The 20,762-nt window shown below is 53.5% G+C and overlaps 2 protein-coding genes across 2 annotated transcripts in view; one reads left to right on the forward strand and one right to left on the reverse strand.

Annotated features, from left to right (window-relative positions):
- The window catches only part of LOC119089466 (venom dipeptidyl peptidase 4), a gene marked incomplete in the record, with an annotated part of 82,926 nt that extends 80,890 nt beyond the window's left edge, over window positions 1-2,036 (forward strand). The window contains 1 exon segment of the mRNA XM_037212176.1: window positions 48-2,036. Within this exon segment, the coding sequence (XP_037068071.1) occupies window positions 48-191 (144 nt within the window).
- LOC119089809 (zinc finger protein OZF) lies at window positions 1,385-20,253 on the reverse strand. The gene is made up of 12 exons (XM_037212626.1): window positions 20,243-20,253; window positions 19,392-19,461; window positions 8,515-8,622; window positions 8,211-8,321; window positions 7,962-8,112; window positions 7,490-7,704; window positions 6,770-6,903; window positions 6,261-6,397; window positions 4,421-4,611; window positions 3,975-4,097; window positions 3,480-3,498; window positions 1,385-1,470 (listed from the first exon to the last, which is right to left on the reverse strand). The coding sequence occupies exons 1-12, from the start codon at window positions 20,251-20,253 to the stop codon at window positions 1,385-1,387; spliced, it is 1,356 nt and encodes a 451-aa protein (XP_037068521.1).
- Window positions 20,254-20,762: the final 509 nt, after the last annotated feature.

The raw sequence follows: 20,762 nt of genomic DNA on the forward strand, positions 1-20,762 counted from the left end.
TGTAGCACCTGCGTGCCGATTGCAACACCTGCGCATGCGCGTTTCAGACGTATCCGGACGAGAACCACGCCCTGGGGGGCATCCGGCGTCACCACTACCACACGATGGAGCACTTCTTGGAGACCTGCTTCCAGCTGCCGCACATGCCGTTCGGACGCCCGGCTGCGGCGACGGGCCGCAGGGCGGCGTGAGCCGCCCCCATCTAGACCATTCCGGGCGCCCGCGGTGCCCTCGGTGTGCGCGTGTGGATGTCTCCCAGTGCTGTCCAGCGGTCTGACGAGGCCGGGCAAGACTGCCCGCACTGCGCTGACAGCGACCACGTGGCCAAAGTGAACGGTGTTGGTGTCCTGTGGCCGGCTGGGGCGGAGCCCGAGCGTAGTCTGTGACTTTGAACGTGCGGACGGACGCTGGACCATTCCGCCGGTCCGCCGGACTCGACGGCGGACCGGCCGGCGGTCCGCGGTCCGAAGCCCGCGTCCCAGGGCCGCCGCCGGGTCCGATCTGGCGGCCCGCCGCGGATCTGGCAGCCCGACGGTGCCGTGTGGCGCGGGCTGAGCCGCCGCTGTCCGCCGCTGAGCGGGACTGGTGGCTGGCTCCCGGCTGACTTACCTAGCTGGTGATGCCAATTAGAGGATCAAATCGTGGCGGAAATTCTGCAGGGACGGCGTGGAACACCCTTGAAGCGGCGGAATTATGGATCTTGATACCTTACTACGCTTTGACAGATCTGATGCACTGTTCCCAATACACATTTTACGGACCTTATGTCAGTGATGCAGTCAAAACGTTCTTGCCAAGACATGACTGAGCAAATGTATTATCGACCTGTTCGTGACCTATAAACTGGTTTACGCAGGAGTACTTCTACCGTGTGGGCAGAATTTAGGTGGGTGGATCGGAGCTACGCAAATGTTCTCTGTGAAGGTCGTCTCGCCTCGCTGCCCGGGGCTTGGGCCAAGCTATTTTTTACGCTACAGCTGAAAGCCATTACAGGCAGCGTGAATCGTACAGCAACGTAGCCTCTAACCCGTTGGAATCTCTCCTTCCTCTCGTCTGCCCAGAACAAAAACACGCTTCATTGCGTGTTCGCCGCGAGGTCACTGGGCCTGTGCACCCGCTGTGGTTTACGGAATGTACTGATTCATGAAATTTTTCTGCAACGGGATTTCGCGACATTCGGAGGATCGCAGTCGGCGACGACGATGTCCTTCGGCAGACGCTTGTCCTCTTGCGGTGACGTTTATGAAGTTGGCATGCTTTGTCCGCGTGTAAGAATGTCATTTATTTGTGGTTTGTGCGTGCCGGCTGACAGGGTTTCAATCGGGAATCCCATTCCAATCAGTGTTCGGTGTTTCGTATGGTGTCCCTTACCGCGAATGCCGCGTCACAAACATTCCATTCCGAGCGCACTGTACGGCCAGTGGTCGGCATGTTGTGTCCGCTTCTCCGAGTGCCCCGCTGGGTGGGAGGCTGCGGCCGGATGAGTGTCAGGGGCCGCGGCAGCAGGCCGGGAGGCCGGCCGACAACATGCCAAGCATGCTCTGCAGGACGATCCGCCGCGGTGTTCCGTTACAAATGGTCTGGGGTTCAGACGAAGGTGTCGTGGTAACTGCTGAGGCGCTGCGGCGAAGTGATGGGATGGTGCGCCGCGTGAGGCGCCATGTCTGCAGCTCGTCACCAGACGTTAGCATGACCTGCCCCAAGGGCTTGTTGCCAGTCCGTGGTTATCAAGCGTCGCACGTGCACAGCCGGGTTAAAATCATGCCGTACCGCAATTTGTTTGAAAGCTGTGGTTGATTCACATCCTGCGATGAAAAGGCGCCGCTCCTCAGGCGAAGTACCGACCGAACTGTCAGACAGCTACCCAGCGACAATGGAGACAACCGTTAACGCTGTAGCCAGCAACATGCCATTTTGATACCACAGTCGCTTGCGTGCACGACGATGATAGGATTGTTCTCAATGTGTTTTTATTGTGCATTGTACGTATAAAATGTGTGATCCTGGCTCTGATAATATATATCTATGGGAATGAGCCAACCGTGTGTACGTTACACTTACGAATGCACAAAAAGATAAAACACTAGTATTACAGCTATATTCTGCACGAATCGTCCCACCAAAAAGTGAGACGCCACATCCCCCTGCGTCACCAACCACACTAATAAATACGAGCGCACGCAACAGTGCCCAAAAAATAGACTTCATCATGGCCAACATAAAGGCTAGCGTCCTAACAGAGATCTTGGTCGCAGGCCCGTCCGCCAGCCACCGCCCTCCATCGGGGCTCGCCAGCGCACTCACAACTCAATCCAGCCCCAAACTAGCGGCATGATCACGGGCAACGATGCAGTCCATACCTCAGGCGGCTCAGCGCTGGCGCAAGTCAACCGCCATGGGGACGAGAAAATGCCAGGACGACAGCCGTGGCCGAGCCGACGACTTCCCGCGAGCGGTCGATGGCACACGCACTTCCAGCTGGCCTCCCCTTTAGATTCGTGCAACGGCGGCACCTCCGTCGAGCCACCAGCAGAGGTCGTACCGCCCTGGTAGCCGGCATGGTCCGCGCCACGCCTCGCCGAGGGAGGCGCACGTGGTGAAGAACTTCGCCGCCCCGACGTGGGCGTGTAAGGAAGCGAGCGCCACCCGCGCGGGAGGCCACTCGGTAATGGACTGAAGGCGCCGAGGCGGCAGCATCATTTTCTTCTTGTCTATTGCTGGCAGCAAGCAGCTAACCATCACTTGCTTGCACGTTTTTGTTCCAACTTTGTCATGATGAAGTTGGCCAGAGTACATCACTGAATCGAAATATCTTCAACAAATTCGACGTTCGACGACACTTCTTGTCGTTAAATGTCATGAAAGCTTGTCAGAAACACCAAGATCAAACTTCCGCTTTAACTTCTTCGCAAGCGACCTTTTCGTAAAGCTGTTTGACGGTGACGCGACCTCCAACACTGAGGTACTTCCCGAATCATTGATGGGACAAGCACGAACGGTCGGGCCGATCCCGTCGACTGAACCGGTGCCAAGTCGCAACCGCCTCCTCCGGCCCTCATTACACCGGCCCTTGAGACACCATGCTGAAGCTCCTGCCCCAGTGTCGGCTCCCCTCCACAGAGCCTTCAGATCGCACAGCCGACATCGCGTGTCTCCATGAGCTGAGCTGACTCTTCCGGACGTCGCCCCATCTCCACCGGGCCCATACCTCGAGCCCTGCCCGTCGCCGCTCCACACCTGCCAAGGGCGCCCAGCTGTGTGGTCCGCCCACCTCGGCCACGACCCCGCGTCTGAACGGGCCGCAGGGCGGCGCCACTGCTGCGGCCGATCGGCCTCTTCAGTGCGCCTGACGCGCGCGCCGGACCGCCCGCCGCCAGAGACGGACGCCGCCGCCGCTGCTCACGGCGCCGGATGGTGCGGCCGCTCCGTCGGTTCGAACACGACTCCCGCGTCCGCCAGCGCCGGCCGCGCCAGCTGACTGCCGTCCTCGGCTGCGGCCTGCCGCGGCACGGAGGCCGGTCAGGCGGGCCGGCGACGCCACGGGGCCGGCCACGGCACCGCGCTGCGAGGGCGGCGACAAACCACGGGTTGCCGCAGCACGGGTGGGGCACGTATGACGTGTAGGTCGGAAGGGATGTCTGTACGAATGGGACGAATGGGATGCACGGTACACAGCGAGGACAGCGAAGGTCAGTAACGACGGCCAAGTGATGAGTCGTGAACGAACGCGAACGCGTCGTGCACCTGGCGTATAGCCCTTATCTACCACATCCCCATACGCACACACACGCAGCAGTGCGGCGGGCGCCTACGTGACAGCTCAGTTACACTAAGACTAACCAACCCTATCGGATCTCAACACCGAGTGTACACCAGGCTCCACTCCTGACGAGCCTGGGCCCTCCTCCACAGCCGAGCCAGTTCGGCCCCAGCCGGGGCGCATGGCGGCGCCGTCCCGCCTCGCTGGCGCTCACCTGGCCGTCCGCCGGCTCCACGACGGCCTGGTTGATGATGTAGTCATCGGGCCCGGCGCCGTGGCGCAGCTCGGCCATGTGCGCCAGCAGCTGCGGCCGCCGCATGTAGCCGCAGCCGCACACCTAGCGAGGGAGCGGCCGGGCGGCGGGCGGTCACGGCAACGCCGACGTCAGCGTGTAGAGGCGCATGACGCAGCCGTCGCGTGTTGGTAGAACTGCTTGCCTAGGAGGCGAGCGACATTGCCGTCGCACGTTGACAGAACTGTCAGCTGAGCCCGGGGTCAACCGGACGTCAGGCCGTTACGAACAGTAGCTTATTGCTCCATAGCAGCGCATCCCGCAGCAGTTACGCGCCGAGAGCGCTGACAGCGGCGCGACACGGTGCAGCAGAGATCCCAAAACGACCGCCGGCGGGCCGCACGCAGACCACGCGCCCACACACTCACCCGACACTCGAACGGCCTCTTGTCCGAGTGGGTGAACATGTGCGCGTTGCAGCGCTCGCGGCTGACGAAGGCGCGGCCGCACACGCCGCAGCGGTACGGCCGGTCGGCGCTGTGTCGCTTGGCGTGACTGCGCAGCTGCTGCTCCGAGACGAACGACGCGTCGCACTCGGTGCAGCGCGCCGGCCTCTCGCCTGCCGCCGCGGCCGGGTCGGGGTCGGGTCAGTCACGGCCAGCCGGGCGCAGCGCGCGGCTCGTGTGGAGCAGGAGGTGGTGAGACGCAGGGCACGAGACAAGGATGCGGGGCCCAAATGGCGGGGGCGTCGACTGCACAAGGGTAGCCTAACGTACACAAGGTGACTTATCACAACATCGCAGCAAACCATACACATCACATATGGCAGGAGTCACAGACAGCAAGCAGGGCTTCGCGGCGAAGGTGATGGTCACACATGGGTGACAGAAGTCAGGATAGGTGACCAGCACCTTCGCCCTCACGGCGAAGATGCTGGTCACACATGGGTGACAGAAGTCAGGAAACAGTCCCTCACGGCGAAGGCGATGGTCACACATGGGTGACAGAAGTCAGGAAACAGTCACTCACGGCGAAGGCGATAGCCACACATGGGTGACAGAAGTCAGGATACAGTCCCTCACGGCGAAGATGATGGTCACACATGGGTGACAGAAGTCAGGATACAGTCCCTCACGGCGAAGATGATGGTCACACATGGGTGACAGAAGTCAGGACGCAGTCACTCACGGCGAGGGCGATGGTCTCACATGGGTGACGGAAGTCAGGAAACAGTCACACGGCGAAGATGATGGTCATACATGGGTGACAGAAGTCAGGAGACATTCACACACGGCTTAAACAACACATACATCACAACAACACGTACAACAGCACGTAATCGCAGGTCACATGGGACGGGAGACAGCGGGAGTCACGTTCGTCCCACATAGGGCAGGAGACTGTTACACCTGGATTCCACAGGACAGAGGACACGGACGTGTGAGAAGTCAACCGCACTTGGCTCTCACAAAGCGGGGGAAAACCCGTCCAGTTTGATCAACTCGTGACACAAGAACAGACTCCCGTTCCCAAGCCATCAGCGTTCAATGCATCAAGGCTGACATTAACTGAACTTTGCGAGCAAGGCCACCAAGGCGACGGTATTAAAAACACTGGCGTCAGACTGCAAGATAAAACAAGAAGTATTAGAAACAAGAACCAAAGCGATTGTTACCCTAACTAAATGTTTGGTGCAACATAGTTATGCACACGACAAAAACATGGAACTTGCCACTGATCATTAGAAACACATTTCAACCAAAAGGAAAGTGATGAGAAAATGACTATCTGGTAAACACTAAATGAAATGCGACGCAAACAACAACGATACGGACACGAGCATGGCAGCGGTAACAGCAGCCCGGACAAGTGCCCCTCCCCCTCCCCCCCCAAACACGCCAAGAATTCCCATGGAGCACTGGCACGGCGTGCTCTTTTCGACAGGGAAAGGCCGTCTCCACAAATTATCTGGTCCCCACACCGGTGCAGGCCAGGCTGTGTCGGCGTTGGCGAAGGAGACGAAACATGGCGCCGACATCAAACACTGATTACGAAACATTAAATATGGTCAGTGATTCCTCAAACGGCAGGCAGAAACGATATACATGCAAGGCCTTGTCATCTGCTGAGACAACGCACAACGCACAATGACCTGCCTTTTCATCCACCACAAGCACAGCAACTGAAGCGCACTGGAATAAAATATCCCCGCCAACGGGTAAAAAAGTTTACTGCTGTACCGACATATGGCCATATGGGTATACCGACCGGTATGGACAGCCTTGTGGTGGAACTCCAACAGTTGCTTCCTCTTGAAGGTCTTACTGCAGACCGTGCACTCGAAGGGCCGCTCGTTGAAGTGCACAGCACTCTTGTGAGATGACAGGTTGGAACGCTGAGCAAATCTGGCGAGGATTGAAGCATTGTTACGCCATTTCATAAAGTGACGAGAATTGCACCAAAGTGTTACGCCCTATCAAAATGTGACGAGAATTGAAACAGGGCGTTACGCCCTATCACGATCTGACGAGAATCGAAACAAGGTGTTACGTCCTATAACGGTCTGCACGGTCTGCCGCTCGGATAACGCTTAACAGATGCTTCATCCCAAGCCCAGCAGGGTGTGTTCCGCCCCGCCAGCCGTGGCGCGCGTGCTTGCCTGTTGGCATGCCAACCGTCTACACAGACGCCACCCGAACGCAGGAGGCGACCGTTTCCAACAGGCGGCCCCACCACAGAGCAGGGCCGCCGACTCGAGCGCCGCGCTCGAGACTGACCCGACGCCGCAGTGCTCGCAGATGTACGGCTTCTCCCCGGTGTGGGTGCGCGCGTGGTCTTCCAGCATCGACTTCTTGGTGAACGTCTTCTGACAGACGGCGCACGAATGGAGATTTTCACCGGAGTGGCTCATCTGTCGGGAGATTCGTGTCACCGTGGGCCAGCACGCGCCAGACATTATTTTGCAATATCTGTACGGCGTCCATGCCATTGCCTTCCATATTCGAATGCTCTCCAGTTTCCCCAACCCACAACAGCATAGATCAACATAATTTTTTTTAAAAAATATTTACACGGAGCGCCAATAAGATTAGCACCAGGCCCACCACATCACCAGACCACACGCTGTGCGGCCACAGCGGGGGCACAGCCACCTGGACGTCGCCGTAAGAGCTCCGTGGCGGCCCGTCCTTCTGAACCGACAAACAGGGCACAGACCACACACTGTGCGGCCACAGCGGGGACACAGCCGCCTGGACATCGCCGTGAGGGCTCCGTGGCAGCCCGCCCTTCTAAAGCGACAAACAAGGCACAAACCACACGCTGTGCGGCCACAGCGGGGGTACAGCCGCCTGGACATCGCCGTGGGGGCTCCGTGGCAGCCCGCCCTTCTAAAGCGACAAACAAGGCAGACTACCAAACACCGTTTACGCCACTCGTTGACCCACTCCCTGGCGGCCTCGACGGTGCGCCACGTTTACGTCACTGCGGCGGCTGACCTCGTGTTTTCGGAGCCGCTTCTCGGACTTGAAGAGCAGCGGACAGTGCGAACAGGTGAGCTCGGTGCGCCGGTGGCGGCGTGCGTGCGCGGCCAGGTTGAGCGCCGAGAGGAACGTCTTCGGACACTGTGGACACTGGTGCGGCCGCGGCCGGCGCGTGTGGGTCTTCTGGTGCTGCCGCCACACCGCCTTCTTGGTGAAGCTCTTTCCGGCACCTGGGGGAACAAGCGCACCGTTTGCGCGTCAGACCGTGGGCGTGCTGAGATGGTACGGCATGCGCATATTTAGCACTTCAAACGAACCGATGTCGTGCGGCCTCCAATGATTACCACTGACGGTTCGATGGCGGCCACGGCAGACAAATGTTGAATTGAACCAGAATTTCTCACAAACGCTCACGGGCACAGCGACCTCAACGTCGTCACAAGACACGACCCTGCCGCCGGGCACGGCGCCGGCTGACGATCCAGACGCACGGCTGCCGGCGGCACTGACCGGTTGCAGTGGAACGGCCGCTGGTCGGTGTGCACCATCTGGTGGGCAGCCAGGTCCTCGGGCCGGCGGAACGTGCGCCGACAGTGCGCGCATGGCAACCGCAGCCGGTGCGCCTCGTCCTTGTGGCGCTGCAAGAAGCGGGGCGTGGGCGAACGTGCGCTCGCACTGGCCGCAGCCGTACGGGCGCAGCTCGGAGGCCGCGTGCTGCGCCGTCTCGTGCTCGTACAGCGCGTTGCGCGCCATGAACGGCCAGCGGGCAGAGCAGGCAGAAGTAGACCTTCTTGGCCTGGTGTGCGCGCATATGCTCGCGGCAGTCGGCGCGCTCGTCGAACGTGCGCTGACAGACGGCGCATTGGGAGTCTTGCTCATTGCGCACGTACGTCGGTGGCGGGTCAGCTGGCGGCGGGTCGGCCGGCGGCGGCGTGCGCTCGCGCTCCTCCGCAGCATCCTGCTCAGGCTCTGGTTCTGGTTTGACAGTGGTGCTCTCTGTGTGGCAGGCCGACTCGACGGGGGGCGCGCTCCACGCTGACAAACGTCGGCTCGCCTTCGCTGGGGCAGATCTCGATGCTGATGACGGCTGAGTGGGTGGCATCATCCGCTGCTGCCGGCCGCCGCGACGCGATGTAGTTCTGGCTCTCCTGCAGTGGTGGCAGCGAAGACGCGTGCCGGTGGCCACGGGCAGTGCGGAACACTCTGAGTTTAGAGACTGACTGGGGATCGGGGACGACTTTTGCAGATGGGGTTACATCAGGGCGGCAGGCAGCATCAAGGCGAGACACCAGGCATTTTGCCAGCATGGATGCCTTGGCTTGCAATTGCTCCACATTGATCACCAGGTGGCAGCACGGCCGACAGAGTGTGTCTGAGCCAGTGGGCAGGCGGCGTTCCAGTGGCAGCAAAATGGCTTCAATGGCTGCCTGCAATGTCTTCCCAAGACTGGTCTTCAATAGGCCATGCATTGCTACCTCCATGGGTTGGTCTGGAGAATTTCTCCCATGTGAAGCTTGTTCTGAAGCAATAGTTGTATCCCCACTGTTGTGACCTTCAGAACCAAACAAATGGGTGCCCACAGATGCTATCTCGGAGTGAAGCCTGGTGGATGAAGCTGGGTCCACCTCCTTCCAGCATATGACACAGTGTAGCGTGTACACATCCTTATTAGGTTCCATCATTTCTTGAGCAGCACAAGACTGCATGATCATAACTCTCCCATCTTCCAGGTTCTTATCGTTCTTCCATCATCCAACAAGGCTGAACTGCAAGCATATCACTCAGAAGTGTTGAACAACACCCACATTGCGTCGAAATTTAGGATTCACACAGCAATATACATTAACCCAGAGCTTGGAGTTCCCAATCACACAGCGCCGCACCGGCAGGAACAACATCACGGGCTCACAAATGGCTTCATAGCTGCCTCATGCAGCCGCAATTTCACACCCACCCACTCTAAACAGGTGCACCATCACACCACAAGCACGCAAACGAAACTGCGGCAAGCAGTTTGAGCGAAGGCTAAGTGAGCAATATTTTGGCTTTGGAGGTGTACCATGCGATCGGCTGATTGTGAGCTATGACGTCATTGATAACACGACGCTGTATGTTCTAAACAGATATGTCGTGGACTATGTTCCATATTTTGAGAAACGCTGCTTAATTTCTTGTGTGGTACCAAACGGGTCATTTTCATCGCCACCCAGCCGATTATTTATTTGTTTATTATGAATCTATCAGCAGTTCAAATTGGTTCTGTAAAGCTGCGCTAGAAGGACAAAACTAGCGTGCATGGTCATCAATTACCATGTGTTCGCGTCAGCGCTCGACTCGGTCCTACAACTTTGGGTGCCGTGGCTGGTGCAGCGGGTGGGCTTCTCAGACAGGCGCCCCATTGCTGGTCGTAAGCAATCGGCGCATACAGACTTCGTGATCACGGTCACCATGGAAGTTATAGGGCGTTATCCTGTCCACATTGAGGACGAGTCTGATTCGGATGCGGAAGTTTTCTCTGCACCAAAACAGCAAGTTGCAGTAGCAGTCCCAAAAAGTCTCAATGGTTGTACTGCAAGGAGTGTTGTGCCCAGCTTAGGCCAGAACAATGGTGGGTATATTTCAGTGTGCTTTTTGCTGGCTAAGATGGACATTTGTACCCGACTATATGAACAGAACGTAAGAAATCATTATGACAAATGTCATATGTACCTATGCTGTGATGGCTGAGGTGGACATTTGTACTTAACTTGATATGGAAAGTATGTAAAAAATCATCCTGTATGACAAACCCCATCATTGGTAGCAAAGTGAGCATATTATTTGTTCATCATATTCTTGCCTTCATAATTTAGTAACAACTAGGCACAGCTGTTGGTCTCTAACACTGTTGCGCAATTCTGATGCATCAAATTTGTTCTTAGGGTGATGTACACCTTCTTTGAGTCAAAAAATGTTGTCAATGATAAAAAATAAAATATTGGATCATTTTACCTTAAAAAGATAATAGCAATTTTACAACACATGTGGTGTAGGTGCATGGGCTCAATGCTGCATCTTTCAAATCATTTGTGACACAACATGGAAACAAAATGAATAGGTTACACCAGTGGCCCATTAACAAAGGCCTGATGCCACCACTCATGGGCAGGGCTGGCCATGTTTGTCTCAGAATGTGCACTGTGCATGTGACAAGTGCATCAGTTTTATCTCCTGAACTGAATTACCCCTCATAAATTAACCCTCGTAATAACCATAAATAACCTCATATTGTGATAACAGATTACAGAAGGTCTTTTGGGGGATATCTTACAGTGAATGCAGTTTGAGTCCTCTGGCTATAATAGCCTGTAATGCACTTGTTAAACCAGGATTACAAAACTTGACCTGGCCAAAGGCTTCATTTCACTTTGCTTGACCAAATTCAAATGATCTTTGAGCTCTCAGACATAAAACATCATGCAAGAGAACTGACGCACACAATCAAAGCATGAGCTCCTCTGTGACCGGCACCTCTGACTATAGGTCAGCTCTGCTTACCAATGGCATGGTCTGCCTGTTGGTCGGCTATCCAGAGCCAGGTGGCACTGATACTATGCAGTCGCGCTGGCCACCAGTGGCCGCCAGCTGGCTGTAAACATGCAGTCCGCCAACCTCCTCTATGCCCTCCCATCAGGATCCGTCACTTAAAAGGTGCTGATTTTGGGCAGGAATAGCTCCTCACCTTAGCCACACAGAATCAGTGAAAGTGCATGGATAGTTCCACTTTACAACCACAGCATAAGACCATGGAATTGCAAACGGCGTGAATCCGCTGCATGGAACCGCGCGTCCTGCTTCTGCCCCGGCTCGTCCCGGTTCGCCGGTGGCCGCCGTCACATTCTCCGCCGCGCAGTCCGCCAGTCGCCGGCTAGCTCGCCGCCGTCGGCGCATTCTTCCATCGCTGTGGGGGAGAGGGACACTGCTGACCGTCTCGGCGATTTCGCGGCCAGCCGCGCCCGCAGATCTACTGTCGACTACGGGCGCACGTGCCGCAGATCGCGTCGCGGGACATCGATGGCGTCGTAGATCTGATCACCTGGTCAGATCCGTTCTGATCTGAACGGATCTGATCTGATCGTCGCTGCTGATCACCCGACGTTGTGGTTACAGCCCCGTCCACAGTGGTTCATCCTTGGGCAAGCCACATCAGACATGGTCTTTGTGACATTCGCTACCGCTAGCTCATACATGTTAACGGCTTGATTCTTCTGCCTCGACGTGAATACTTGGTGACCAGTCTGGTGGCGACAGCCATATCTAATCACGAGCTAGACATCCATTGTCCTTGGAAGCACGCCCTCCTTAGCCGCAAGGGAAACGTGTGACCTTGAGTCTATCACCGGGTATTGTATACCTGGCGCCTTCCACGTCGAGGCCGTTGCAGCAGCTTCCTTGCGGGCGGTCTGCGAGAGATCCATTCGGGCTGTCTGGCTCGCCGTTGTCTGCCGCCGTCCATAGTCGCAATGTGTGGCCGCCCCGCAATGTCGTTTGCCACTTCCATGCGATCAAGCCATCTGCAGGCCTGGAACTCTGTTGGCCTTTCTTGGGCAGACAAGTTTCAATGGCATGACCTAACATTACGGGCTGCTTTATCACAGAAAGCGGGCCGTTACCCCGACCCCGTATCGGGTCTCGCCCCTGACTCCGGCTCGCCCGCCCCGGCTGACTTGGAACGATTTGCGCCCAGGTTGTGCGTGGTGTATATCGGCCGTGCCGGATTTCAGGGTGCTGCTATTTGCCTTTTCGCGTAGTCCTGGAAATACCGATGTTTATGGTAGCAAAGGAGCATTCGAAGGGCTTATGCAATCCTGAGAATTGCAGGTGTACGTGGTGTGTCTATGCTAAAGAGCTGAGCTGCGACTTCATGCTCGTCAATGCTGCTGATGCTCAAGGATCTTTTATGCTTTAGCTCCCTTTGTACCAAGAACCGGTTATATATATATATATATATATATATATATATATATATATATATACATATCAATATGTCATACACCGATGTAGATATGTGTTCTGCGCATGCGGCAATGCGCTTCTGAACTTTTAATTTCTCCTCCTTTTGGCAGACAACAGCAAAGACACCGAGGTAAAGCGAAGGTGCGACCCAGATGTCATGGACAAGAGCATCATTAAACCCGGCTTTGAACAGCTTGAGGCGGTGCCGAAAGGTGGCTCGCGTAGGATACAGAAGAAGAAAAATCGACTGGAAAGAGCAAAGACAAGTGGCGAAGGCTGGTTTAACATGAAGGCACCTGAAATGACGGACGAAGTTAAACAGAACTTGGAAGTGCTCCAAATGAGGTCCGCAATTAACAAGAACAGAGTCTACAAAAAGAACGACATGCGGGTACTGCCGAAGTACTTTGCTATGGGAACTGTGGTAGAGCATGCAACAGACTTCTACAGCTCCAGAATTCCCAAGAAACAGCGCAGGAAAACATTGGTGGAGGAGTTAATGGCTGATGTCGAAGCGAAAAAGCAGCTCAAGAAGAAGGCCTCGAAACTGGCCGTCAAGAAGCAGCTCAAAGCCCAAAATCACTTCTCGAAGAAAAAGAAACCTTTCAAAAAGCGTGGTAAGAACACGGACTAGTGTCGCTTTTGCAAAGCCATGTTACCTGTGTCATTCAGCAAATATATCTCACGTCATGCAAAGCGACTTTTGAAGCCTGTCGTAACCTGGTGTACTATCATTGAGGCCAATGACAGTGAGATAACCTTGAAGACGCCGCAACCCCAGACGTGCGTCGGGCTACGGCTTCACCTACTGCACGCGACCACTTGCCGACTTGGTAATCAGACCTTATGTGAGCTTGCGTCCCGTCCACGTATTAGGGGTGTGTCATAAGCAGATCTGCCAGGCGGCACTCCTGTAAAGGTGACATAACACTCGGATATTCATTTATTAAACGCAATCAATGAAGTGTATCCGTTCGATTTTGTTGACACTGTTGTGTATTTGGCAACTGGACGTAGTCACGTGTTCGTGAAATCGACGTGCCCTGAAGTCGACGTCCTAAGGTCTTAGTCCTAAAGTCCTGAAGTCCTAAAGCCCTAAAGTCGTAAACACGTCCTGAAACATTCATAAAACCATGGAGCCACGCGTAATACTTCGGCACTTATCAGTTAGCGGAGATCAGGATCGTTATAGACCTATGTGCTTTTTCTAACACTGTAGATAACTCGTTTCAAAGCGAACCAAACCACCATGTTGCGTTGTGCTCATCTAGTTGAACTATGATATCAAAATATCGATGGCGTTTCAATACAATCGGTGTCAGTTATCGATCAGTGCCATTTCTTTCTATTTCGTCAAACGCCAGCATGGTGTATAGCTAGGCTCTGGACACATGCTGGTAAACTTGCAGTTACGCAGTAATACTTTGGCAGTTACAACTTACAGAAACCATCGCCGCGAAAATGACTGGTTTGAAACCAAGACCACGCAGATGCATATCTCACTCCGTAGGCCAGAATTTGGTGACAACATTAATTATCTCAGTCATCCGATGATTATCGATAAGTGCAGACAGCTTTTGTTTCAGTTGCAATTATAACAACACACATGATGCATTTGAATGAATGGACTTTTTCAGGGCGCACGCCAAGCAGTGACCTGTCACGCTCTGTCACGCTTATTGCGCGAGCCCTGACCCCATCATCTAACCGTGACATTCCAGGCCAGTGACAGCATTTAATGACGAGAGTTCAACGTCCCATAATGCTCGGCACGGCTTGCTCTGCCTCTGACGTCATCTTACCTTTAGCGTGACCGCCGCAGGCCTTCTCAGTCAGGGGCGAACAGCGCGTGATAAGAGCGACGCGAATCCACCCCGCCGTGGATGGGCGGATCGGAATTCCCGCGTCCCGTCCAAGTGAGCTATAGGGACGGGCGTGACAATAATATTGTGGTTTGGAAGCGAGACCAAAGCCCCACCCACATGCTGCAACATTCTCACCAAACAATGATAACAATATCCAGTAAGTTTCGAAACAATTTATTTCAGTAACCGATAAGGGCGCACCCTTTCGATTTGGTTCATATGTGGTACACAGTGGTAGTCGCTTGCTCGTCTCGGTGATTCACCTGTGCGCACCGTCACCGGGACGTGTTCGGCGGAGATGGGAGAAGAGGCGCGACATGGTCTCATTACGGCCAGGCTCAGGCACCGCCAGATTCTCCCCACTGTCCGCTCTATTACCTTCTCTGAAGGTGAGCTAGTATTTTGAATATATATATATATATATATATATATATATATATATATATAACCCAAACCTACTACATGCTATTAAAAACTTATGTGCGTAGCGGCAGCAATTGCATGTAAACGTCTAATAGTGTGCATCAGCTTCTCACAAGCGCAACTGTTTTGTGAAGCTAAAGGTGTACAGTTGCACCTCTCTAGCATACTGAAAAGTGAAATATTCGCATAATTCACCATTATTTGTCAAGTAAGTTGTGTTCCATGTATTAATGCACACAAAAATGGAGCGTTCACGATATATGTGGCTATTACAACCTGTCTACGCGCTGGTTCTTCACACACCAAACGCATGCATTTCAGTCAATGTAATGCAAAGCATCAGCACTTCGCACGCATCACTTTAGAACATGAACCTCAGTATTTCCCCAAATACGCCAAGGCACATGTCTTCCCGTTGCGAACGCCTTTTCTCCGCTCGTTTAAAAAAAGAAAACGCATTGCGAGCCTGCTGCACTTCTGGGGAACACTTTTCCAAGCTGCTGTGCCTCTAAGGGAAAGGGACCCTCACCCGCTTCAGCTCGAACGCGTGACAAATTAAACTCCCTTCATGGCAATGCCATACGCAACGCAGGTTGATTTTAACAGTGTTGCTCGTTGGGGTGGCTCTTCAGTGACCATGCGATTATAGTTATGTACGTATACCCGATGCTCAATGAGCTTGCCCGCGCAGAGTTGCAGTCAGTCTTGGTAAGGTGGGAGGGGACACAGGGTTGACAACGGGTCGCACCCGAGTGAAAGCCCTCCCCCCAAAATGAAACAAAAATCACCGCATATCACACCCTTGATTTCGAGGAGCGAGATTTTCTTAGTTGTACCTTAGTATTTATCTGAAATTGAAACATAAGCCATAACCCGACGAAAAATACAGCTCTGTACATTTTGAATTCAGTGAACTGAAAGAACCATGTGTGAAATAGCAGCATACAGTGCGTCAACAACGCTGATCATTTGGCAATGGCTCAGTGGATATTTTCTAAGCCGATAGCACTCAGTGGCTGTGCCGAAATGTTACTGGGATGTGCAGAGCTTTGCGAGCGTAGATTGCAGTCTCAGTCTCAGTATCAGTCTCAGTTTGCAGTCTCCGTGGGCCGTGCGGCGCTTGATCTCGGCTAACACCAGATGGCGGCCAGCGGGCGGGTGAAAACGATGCCAAACGATGAACGATGTTTTTGGAAGAAGTACGTCTATACGCTTTAGGATGTCAGCTCGCACGTTTGGAAGGTAGCCCTGGAGTATTAGCCGAGTTGCACCTTATGCTTTCTATATCAGACGCTGCAAAGTTGACTGCCGCGAACGTTTTTCACGGAAATGCATTCTATGTAGCCCGGATATCCAAATTAGCTTAATTACTACTTGTGCAGCTTTCAGCATTTCTCAGAATTTAAGATGGCGGCCGCCGCCATCTTGAATGTTGGGCCAGTTTCAAAGTTTTATCTCGGCGATTTGGAGGGTCGTGTGATATCTTTTCATAGTGATTTGCGATGGCAGGCAGCCCATTTCTTCAGTTATTTTTAACGCATATGGTCAAAGTCAAGGTCAAAATCCCAAGTCAAAGGTCAACTTGATTATGAATCACCATAATCCCTCTATTGATCGAAATATGTCGTTTGCTGTCTACTCGCACTCATTATAAGTATAAGTATCGTACTCATTATAAGTATAAATATGGTACGTAAAACATGTAGTTCCTGTGAGTGGCACCCTTATAATGAGTACGAGTAGACAGCAAACGACATATTTCGATCAATAGAGGGATCATGGTGATTCATAATCAAGTTGACCTTTGACTTGGGATTTTGACCTTGACTTTGACCATATGCGTTAAAAATAACTGAAGAAATGGGCTGCCTGCCATCGCAAATCACTATGAAAAGATATCACACGACCCTCCAAATCGCCGAGATAAAACTTTGAAACTGGCCCAACATTCAAGATGGTGGCGGCCGCCATCTTAAATTCTGAGAAATGCTGAAAGCTGCACAAGTAGTAATTAAGCTAATTTGGATATCCGGGCTACATAGAATGCATTTCCGTGAAAAAAAATGTTCGCGGCATTCAACTTTGCAGCGTCTGATATAGAAAGCATAAGGTGCAACTCGGCTAATACTCCAGGGCTACCTTCCAAACGTGCGTGTAGACAAAGAACTACCACGTCTTTTATTACTCAAATATTTTGTTATTCATCAAGTATATACTGCACATAATATGTATACAAAAGTTTGATTGCAGTTTTGGGCTCTAATCCAGTGTCCGAAGTGACAAGCTTATAAAAAACTACTTTTGTTCAAATGCCTATTCGATTCGCGTACCAAAACATCAAAGTTCGGATTTTTTTTGTCTACATATAGGTCAAAATTTTTTCAAAATTTTTGTTTAAACAATTTGAACAGGAAAAAAAGGCACAGCATTCAGCACAAAAAAGGAAACGCTACCGTCCAGTGTAAAGATTGTTGTTATACCATAAATGGTTACGACGCTAGAGTCAGTCAAACTTGACCCTATTTATAAGCCCATTGAATATTTTTTTTCAAGTGCCACGGGTAACGCTATGGGGAAAACTAGGAACACTTGATCGCCGCTAGTGAGCTCAATACTTGATGCATTTTCAATCCGAAAACGCCAACATGGAGACAAAGGAGTACCGAATATTTTGCCTACCACAATTTGGTTTTAATTCCAGAAATATTAGCTGTACATGCCAAGTATAAATAAGTTTGGTTGCATTTTTTTGGCTCTAATCCCGTGTCTGAGGTGACAAATATCTGTATAAACTTGAAATATCCTTGAACTAATGTAAAAGCGCCGCAAAGTTCCACGTTACGTGGCCGCTGCGGCAACGCCTCCGGTGGTGTCATGGCTTGCGGCAGCCCGAGGTCGACGGTGCGGGCCGGCTCGGTGTCGGGCTAACGCGGACAGCGAGCTCGGTGGTTGAGCAGCCCGTGCCGCGTCGTGAAGGTGGGAAAGCCGCGCGATGAGCTGGTGCCGGCACCAGGCGCAGAACCACGGCGTGCTGGTTACTGATATGCCGTGGTCCGGGCGCTGTGAGCGTGTTGGCAAATGCTGGCGCGCTGCGTTGGCAGCGGTGGTGGCAGAGGTGGCAGCGTACGACGCCCCGCATCCTTCTACGGGGCAGGCGATGACGGCCGGAAGCGGGTACGGCAGGCAATGAACCCGGCCATCCAGCTACGGGTGCCCCCCTGGTGCCCCCTATACCGTCTAAAACTAATATATTCGGTACCCAGCGGGAGCGCCACCGGGAGCAGGGCCGTCACGCGGGATGGAAGCGGGCCGTTTGACGCCCGGCTCATCCTGACGTACGATGGATCGTGGCGCTGGACGTAACGAGCGTTCTCGCATGGGCACGAGCCGCGCTCGGTAATGAGCGCGTCGCTGTAGCGGCGGCCGTGGCGCGTGGCGCGTGCAAGGACGTCTCCGCGAACCCCAGTGACGCGCTTGGCGAGATGACCACTGCGGCGCTGCTGGACGTGCGGTGAGTCGGGTCGCGTCGCCGTCGCCTGCCCGCGGCGTCGGACGGGAAGCGAGTCTGGGAACACCGCATCAGCGCGAGCGCCGTCTCCCCGCCATTGAGGGGCGCGCTGCCCATCACCTGGCTGGATACCGCATATACCGCAATTGGACTCCTATCAGCGTAGTACGAAGCCAACGCGAAAAGACACAACAATATATTTGTCGATTATATATTTGTACGGTATATTCTGCATTGAACCATTTTTGATGACGAATGAAAACATTGATCAATGGCGTACCGTGTTCTCCTCTCAATGTTTTACGAACCATGCGGCGAAGACCCCAACGCGAAACCGCGACATAAGGGTGTCCATACTGGACGCAAGCATCAGGTACAAGACATCTCGGCATCAGAAGACATCAGGAACAACCCATGGCACATCATCATGGTGCCGCAACGCCAACATCGAACCCCGCCAATATAAAACAAAAGTACCAAGATGAACGTGAGCGCTTAAAATCAAACGTCAAGTCCACATAAAAGGGGAGTGTCAAAATAAACGTCGTGGACAAACCGTGCAACACATCCCTGAGCTGGAGAGCGCATTACCCCGTGCCCTAGCGCCTGCCGCGGCGTCTGCCGGCCCTTGCTCCGCCAGGGGGAGGACGCTCGGGCGCTGGGTGGGATACACGGTTCCAGGTGGGCAAGGTCTGGGTGCCCGCACAGGCCCTCACTGGCCGCCGGGCGGCCATATGAGCCGCGACAAGCCGCAGCGGGCAGTACTTCAGCGTGTGCGCCCAGTCGCCGGTCCAGCCGCACGTGGGGCAGGTGTAGGCGCGCAGCACCGGGCGGCGCACCACGCCGTTTTCGTCCCGCAACAGGCGTCACACTCGTCAGCGGGTGCATGCACTCGTTGGCTGGCACGGACACGAGCGCGATGGACATATAAGCCATCCCGCCATGGTCGATGACGTGTCTTCTACAGTTCAGGTGGAGTTTTTCCGCCCTGAATCTATCTGAACGCAACATTGACCTCCGAATCAGCCTCTGAATCTGAATCAGTACAGACAGTGACGGGAGATAGTGTGGAGATGGGGATGGCGCGCATGATCCTATCTGGCACCAATCAGTCAGCGGCGCTTACCTTCAGCACGTGGCTGCTGTAGAAGCTGGCCGGCTCATCGTTGCTCTTGCAGAACGCGCAGACGTTTGGCCTGTACACGGTGGAGTGCACCGCTGGCGGGCTCGGCATCGGCCACCCAATGTTAGGACCGCCTTCCTGTGACGGGCTGACGTAGCCGGTCACCTAGTATGGAGGCGGACTGCAGGGTGTCACGTATGTGCCACCCAATGCAAGCCAGCCAGGTGGGCCGCAGGCCGGCCAGCTCGCCGGCGCCGGCGGCCACCAGTGTAACGTTCCAGCCATTGTGCCCGAACTTGGCGATGACGTCATTGAAGTCCCCAACAGTAGTCAAGTGGATGTCGTGCATTGGAAGGACGCAGCATGTTAGGACAGTGCATTTCGGCCACAACGGCCACAGGACATTAGAAGGACATTATCTGAGCAGGACAGTCTGGACAGAACAGTACACGACTGAGCTCTCTTGTCACAACAAAGAAGTCGCAGCCTCTTAGAAATAATAGCTCATCATGTTGCTAGTTACACTTGTTTATCACAGTTCACGCTTAGCACTAGTGTGTTTCCTTGGATTTAATATGAATTTCCATGACATTTCTGAAACAGTGAGATTGAATCCTGACAATTTGACAACCAAACTGAACTTTCTTGCAGTCATGTCATCACATTCTGACAGGGCTTCTGAAACATTGTCATGGCATGGCAAAAGCTTTATCAGCTTGTGCCATGCCATGAGCTATGTGCCAGCTTGTGCATCTATCAGCAGCTATCAGCTTTATCAGCAAGCTTTATCAGCTCAGCTAATGCAAATAGTTTCCTGTTACTGAACAAAAATAGTTGATGCCTTTATGACTAACCTGTTAGTCATCCTTGACTATCAGCAAAAATGCTTGAGCAACCAGGTTAAGACATAACAAGTGTGTGAACAAGTGTGTGGTGCCCTATGTAACTGGATAGAATGCCAACCACTCCACCAATTTCAGAAGACAAAAATTGAGTAAATCAGGGAGGACATGGTTTGTACCATTTGTTTGAGATAGCAGATGTCTGTGCTCACACGCCACATTAAGTTATGTACAAAACTGCACAATCCGGGACGTGCAGCTGGCATCCACACGTATCAACCCAGTCGCATAAAGCTAGCATCACCACATCTAATTACCACATGCACACACCGTCGCTGAGTATAATACAATGCTTTTCTCAGTTAATGAAACTGAGCTAAATTAATATAGTGCCTTTATCTGCACCAACCACCAGTCGCGGTACTCCTCGCGCTACTGTTCCAAACAATGGTCGGTAGGCAGCGTAAGTGTCGCGCGCGTTGCGCGCACGTCTTGATTTTGCGGAAAAATATGTGTTGCCGAATATTTCCAA

This window comes from Pollicipes pollicipes, unplaced genomic scaffold (assembly GCF_011947565.3).
Source record: "Pollicipes pollicipes isolate AB1234 unplaced genomic scaffold, Ppol_2.1 Scaffold_3087;HRSCAF=3621_pilon_pilon_pilon, whole genome shotgun sequence".
Classification (NCBI taxonomy): Eukaryota; Metazoa; Arthropoda; class Thecostraca; order Pollicipedomorpha; family Pollicipedidae; genus Pollicipes; species Pollicipes pollicipes.